Genomic DNA, 5,576 nt, shown 5'->3' with positions numbered 1-5,576 from the left:
CTCTCTCTCTCTCTCTCTCTCTCTCTCTGCATCTCTGCATTTTCTCTCCTCCCGCTTCACCGTGTGGGAAGCTCAATGCAGCAACAAAACCAACATACTTTGAAGAAGACGAGGTGGAATAGTTGGTTTATAAGACTGGTCTCATTATTCGGACGAGGACTGCACCAACAATACTTATTTTGACTATGTGGTATAGGGTGGCATCTCTTTTTCGAGCGTATTTTACTCAGCTGAATTATTAATGTCCTCGTTGGTCTGACATCAGAGCATGTAGTTTATTTTCCTCTTATCTCGCAATTTGCATAATCCCAAGAAACGGCAGGAATCAGCTGGAGTCGATTTCCGATTTTCAGTAATCGGGTTGAGCCGCGACGCGCGATGGATTGTTGCGATTAATTTATTAAGATCTGTATCAGTTGTTTTATTTATTTATTTATTTTTTTCGGAACTGTTGAGCGAACTGTCCGTTCAAATTGCGTCTAAACTGATGCTCAGTTCTTTCAACGGAAGAATGCTGGACTTGTTTTGCATCCAAATTCACCACTTGCTATTTCACCATTTTCATTTTGGTTTCGAAACGAATTCATTTTTGTGCGCAAATACGCAGCGCCGTGTTTGAGATGCCTCAAAAGAGCTCAGTAACCTTGGGATTGTATGACAATATATGTTTTGTACAAGTGGAGCCTGACGAGAGAGGCTGAGACTGAAAGCTGAACCTGACTGAATGGGAATAGTCCCTCTCTTGGCGCTCCCAATGTCCGGTGTTATCTGAAAAGGAGGAGATATTAACATTGCCGGTGAGTGTTGATTTCTTATCTTTTTATACATTCAGTTATTTGTTGGCAAAGCTTGATAATCCAAAGGGCATGATCTCTTTGTACTGTATTTTAAAGTACGTTTTTGTGAAGGTGATAGGCTACTGTCTTCTGTGTGCGTTGGAAAGAGACTTTTTTTCCCCCCTCTTCGATTCACTGAAACACAAGAAATAAGCGGATACATACATTCATTGCGGTGTTAGTCACACTACCTCAGTGTAGTAAAATTATATATATTTTTTTTCTTTTTCAATTGTGGTGCTTGTAAATACAGATGGATTTATTTTCAGTGTAGGCTCAGATATTATGTTTGGATCCAAGAGGCATATAACAGTTTTTTTCCAAGTTCTTTGTGTGCGCAGAGGGCTTTTTAAACACCCCTGCTGCAAGATCTTGGCATTAGCTGTGTGACTCAATGGGAAACAGACATGTGTTTTGATTGTTTGTTTGTTTTTCCCCCCTCTAAGGTTACTAAATGGTTTACTGGGGGATTTGTAAAAGGCAAAATGCTGCTGCTTGTTCTGTTGGCCTTTTCCATATCGGGTTCATTTTGTGACTCGGATTCGGACCTCAGAGCTGACACCTGCAGCGCTTGCTCCTGCATGTCCATCGAGAACGTCCTCTATGTGAACTGTGAGAAAATAACTGTGTACAGACCTACACAGCTGCAGCCGCCAGCATCCAGCCTCTACCATTTGAATTTCCAGAACAACCTTTTGTACATCCTTTACCCCAACTCTTTTGTGAATTTCACACACGCAGTCTCACTCCAGCTGGGGAACAACAAACTCCAGAACATTGAGGGAGGGGCCTTTGTGGGGCTTAGTGCATTGAAACAGTTGCACTTAAATAACAATGAGTTAAAAGAGCTCCGCGCCGACACTTTCCGAGGGATTGAGAACTTGGAATACCTCCAGGCTGACTACAATTTAATCAAGTTCATTGAGAAAGGAGCCTTCAACAAATTACACAAACTGAAGGTTCTCATTTTAAATGACAATCTGATTCAAAGCTTACCTGAGAACATTTTCCGATTTGCCTCCCTTACTCACTTGGACATAAGAGGGAATAGGATACAGAAGCTTCCTTATCTCGGAGTTCTGGAGCACATTGGGCGGATAGTGGAATTGCAGTTAGATGACAACCCGTGGAATTGCACTTGTGATTTGTTACCTTTGAAAGCCTGGTTGGAGAATATGCCCTATAACATTTTCATTGGAGAGGCTATTTGTGAGACCCCTAGTGACCTGTATGGCCGACTCTTAAAGGAGACTAATAAGCAGGAGCTGTGCCCCATGGGGACAGGCAGTGACTTTGATGTGCGGATGCCCCCCTCCCAGCCCGAGGGTGGGCTAACCATGTCCAATGTGGCACCTTCAACCATAGCACCTTTAGTGACCAAAGCACCCAAAACGACCAATCCCTCCAAAATATATGGCAATGGGATAGTCGCTGGCAACCCAGCTGGTAAAAATGGCCAAATTGTGTCCTATCAAACTCGAATCCCTACCCTCTCCTGCCCCCAGCCCTGCACATGCAAAGCTCACCCTTCTGACTTTGGCATTAGTGTCAGCTGTCAAGAAAGAAACATTCAGAGTCTAGCAGATCTTTTACCTAAACCGCCAAATGCCAAGAAATTGCACCTTAGTGGAAATTACATCCGAGATATCAGTCCCACTGACTTCCAAGGGTTTGAGGGTTTAGATTTATTACATTTGGGCAGCAATCAACTATCCACCGTCCAGAAAGGTGTGTTCGCAAATCTTACCAACCTCCGTAGGCTGTACCTAAATGGAAATCAGCTGGAGCAGCTGCACCCTGAAATGTTTCTTGGGCTAAGTAACCTCCAGTATCTCTATTTGGAGTACAATGCCATAAAGGAGGTGTTAGCAGGGACATTTGACTCCATGCCAAATTTGCAGCTCTTGTACCTGAATAACAATGTGCTCAGAAGCCTGCCTGCATACATCTTTGCCGGTGTTTCTCTCGCCAGACTGAATCTAAAGAACAACCATTTCATGACTCTGCCTGTGAGTGGCGTCCTAGACCAGCTCAAATCTCTCACTCAGATAGACCTGGATGGCAACCCTTGGGAATGCTCCTGCGATTTAGTGGCTTTGAAACTCTGGCTCGAGAAGCTGAACGAAGGGGTCGCTGCCAAAGGGGTCAAGTGTGTGTCTCCAGTGCAATTCTCCAACACTGAGCTGAGGGAGCTGAAGAATGAGATCATGTGCCCAAAGCTCATAGCCAGGCCTCCTTTCATCCTGACCAGCGCCACCCCTGTCCTCACATCGCTGTCACCTGCCGGAGTTGGCAAGGCACCCCCCAGCGGTCCTGTGCCCTTGTCTATTATGATATTGAGCATACTGGTAGTTCTGATCCTCACTGTCTTTGTGGCCTTCTGCCTGCTGGTCTTTGTATTGAGACGGAACAAAAAACCAGCGGGAAGACAGGAGGGACTCGGTAACCAGGAGTGCGGCTCCATGCCTCTCCAGATCCGGAGGCACAATCACAAATCTAACAAGAAGGACGACCTGGGTGGAGAGACCTTCATCCCGCAGACCATCGAGCACATGAGCAAAGCTCACACGTGTGGAATTAGAGACTCAGAGTCGGGCTTCAAATTTGTAGACTCGGAGAGACAGAAAATGATGTTGCGCAACAGCGCCGACAAAGACAAGGACTCTCTACCCCTGGACCCCCGGAAGAGATTAAGCACCATTGACGAGCTGGACGAGTTCTTACCGGGACGAGACAGCATGTTCCTCCACAACTACTTGGAGAGCAAAAAGGATTTCAACAGTATAGGGGTGAGTGGCTTTGAGATCCGTTACCCCGAGAAACCACATGACAAAAAAATGAAAAAATCATTGATAGGGGGCAACCACAGTAAGATAGTGATTGAGCAGCGTAAAAGTGATTATTATGAACTAAAGGCAAAAATGGGGACCCCAGACTACCTTCAAGTACTAGAGGAACAGACAGCCCTCAGTAAATTCTAGAACATCATCTTCACCTGCCCCGTAATGAGAAAAGTGCCTTAAGACAAATCTTAATGACCAATGGAATACTGGACACGTTTCATTACACAACACGTAACTCCCTTAGAATCGGTGGCTGTGTTAAAATTACTTACAATTGTTATGTTTGTGATGCCATTAAGAGTTAAGAATCACATCAGTCAGTATCCTTAAAAAAAATAAAATAAATAAAAAAAACAGTCGTAGTTTGCTGCTATTGATATGAATTCCATCAAATTCCACTGAACTTTGTTTTAACCAAATGATTGGGTCATGAAACAGTGTTGAGTGTACTTCTTATTGACCCTTCTTCATTGTGTTTGGTTGGAAGTATTTTTAGGCATCTTGGGATGACAAAATCAAATGGAATGGAAGAAATGGAATTGACACATGCTTGAAAGTGGTGGAATACCCCAGACTCCCCTCTCTTGGATTATATTTTGCCACTTTTGGGGACTTGAAACTCTGGGATTTGATTATATCTGAAGGTACTGGCAGCCAACATCCGTACATTTTTGGATTATTCCAATTACCTGTAAAGAGCCATTTGATATTGTTCTACTGAAATGTGATTCTTCTTGAAGTGTTTGGTTATGGCACATGAAAGGACATTCATGAACTCAAGAGAAACTAAACAGCTGCTTGCCATGTAAGCGTATCTGGATTTATTTTGTAAGTCAAAATTATTTGTATTTGTGGGGCAGTTGTGTAAATTACAACAGTCGACAATTAAATTCAACAGTCTCATCAAGAAAAAAATATAGTGGATTCAAGAAAAATACGGAAAATCAAAAAAAAAAAGAAAAAAAAAGAAAAGAAAAAAACAAAAACATTGATGACCACTGTCACCTGTCAATTCGTAGTTTAACTTCATTTATTTTTCTATGCAGAATTATTTAAAGACTATTGGTACTATTTAACAATTTCAAGGGACATTTTGAATGCTCTAAGTGATACAGGCGAGCTCTCTTAGTTCGAGCTCTGAATCTAAAATTCTGTTCTGACCTGAGTTACATTCTGAATTCTGCTGGTGGCTGACCGATAGAGGCATACAGATGACTGTGATGTCATTTTCACTGTCACGTTGCACGAGGTGAGGCCTCCTAGCGTATCACGTCTAACAGTTTGCTTATTCTTATATCCCAGAGCAACTTGTAAAAGGTTTCTTATTAACAATATGCAACCAAATAAGTGTGCATTAACGTGATATGATTCTGGATAGTACAAACGCATTGTGGGAATGAAGTACTAATTGGCTGTAATTTACTGGACTTGTGGATAGGATTGTGTTCTTTCGACACAAATGTGAGACTTAATTCGCCTTATGAAAAGGCTGCAGATTTGGTCAGGATCATATCACTTTTCATGTGCAATATTATTACGCTCAATCATATTAGCTTGAAATCTTTATTTTGTTTTTCGTTCAAATTACTATTACAGAAAGAGAGAGCTTAAGTTTTTTTAAAGAAAAGGCTTAATTTCATTCAGTCTTTATTTAAAATATTAAGTTGATGATTGTTTAAAATAGAATGTACCATGAGAGATAAAAATAAATACTATTTTATATCAGTCATGAGAAATCTGTGTATTGGTTATTAATTTCATTGTGCAATCCTGTTGAGGTCAAGGTATTAAAATCCAATCTAATTTGCTCTGTCTTTTCTTTCTTTCTGCTTTTGCTTTTCTGTTTACCGAAGTGTTATCATGTTTTGTTAATCGTTAAAGTTGCTTCACAAATAAA

At 41.6% G+C, this 5,576-nt stretch overlaps 1 protein-coding gene across 2 annotated transcripts; it reads left to right on the top strand.

Annotated features, from left to right (window-relative positions):
• The first annotated feature begins 120 nt into the window (after nucleotides 1-120).
• LOC107683799 (SLIT and NTRK-like protein 4) lies at nucleotides 121-4,631 on the top strand. Of its 2 annotated transcripts, XM_016479840.1 has the most exons (3): nucleotides 121-797; nucleotides 1,283-3,625; nucleotides 4,167-4,631. In XM_016479840.1, exons 2-3 carry the CDS (start codon nucleotides 1,322-1,324, stop codon nucleotides 4,173-4,175), a joined length of 2,313 nt encoding a protein of 770 aa, XP_016335326.1. In that variant the 5' UTR covers nucleotides 121-797; nucleotides 1,283-1,321; the 3' UTR covers nucleotides 4,176-4,631. The 2 variants fall into 2 exon arrangements, with proteins under 2 accessions (XP_016335326.1, XP_016335325.1); XM_016479839.1 differs by lacking the exon at nucleotides 4,167-4,631 and having other exon boundaries at nucleotides 1,283-4,015.
• Nucleotides 4,632-5,576: the final 945 nt, after the last annotated feature.

Source organism: Sinocyclocheilus anshuiensis, unplaced genomic scaffold, assembly GCF_001515605.1.
Source record: "Sinocyclocheilus anshuiensis isolate Anshui unplaced genomic scaffold, SAMN03320099.WGS_v1.1 scaffold1789, whole genome shotgun sequence".
In the NCBI taxonomy this organism is placed as follows: domain Eukaryota; kingdom Metazoa; phylum Chordata; class Actinopteri; order Cypriniformes; family Cyprinidae; genus Sinocyclocheilus; species Sinocyclocheilus anshuiensis.
Note: the sequence above shows the minus strand (reverse complement) of the source record. Positions and strands in the feature narration are given on the sequence as shown.

Coding starts and splice junctions, on each gene's coding strand:
- LOC107683799 (XM_016479839.1), top strand. CDS start 1,322: ATGCTGCTGCTTGTTCTGTTGGCCTTTTCCATATCGGGTTCATTTTGT.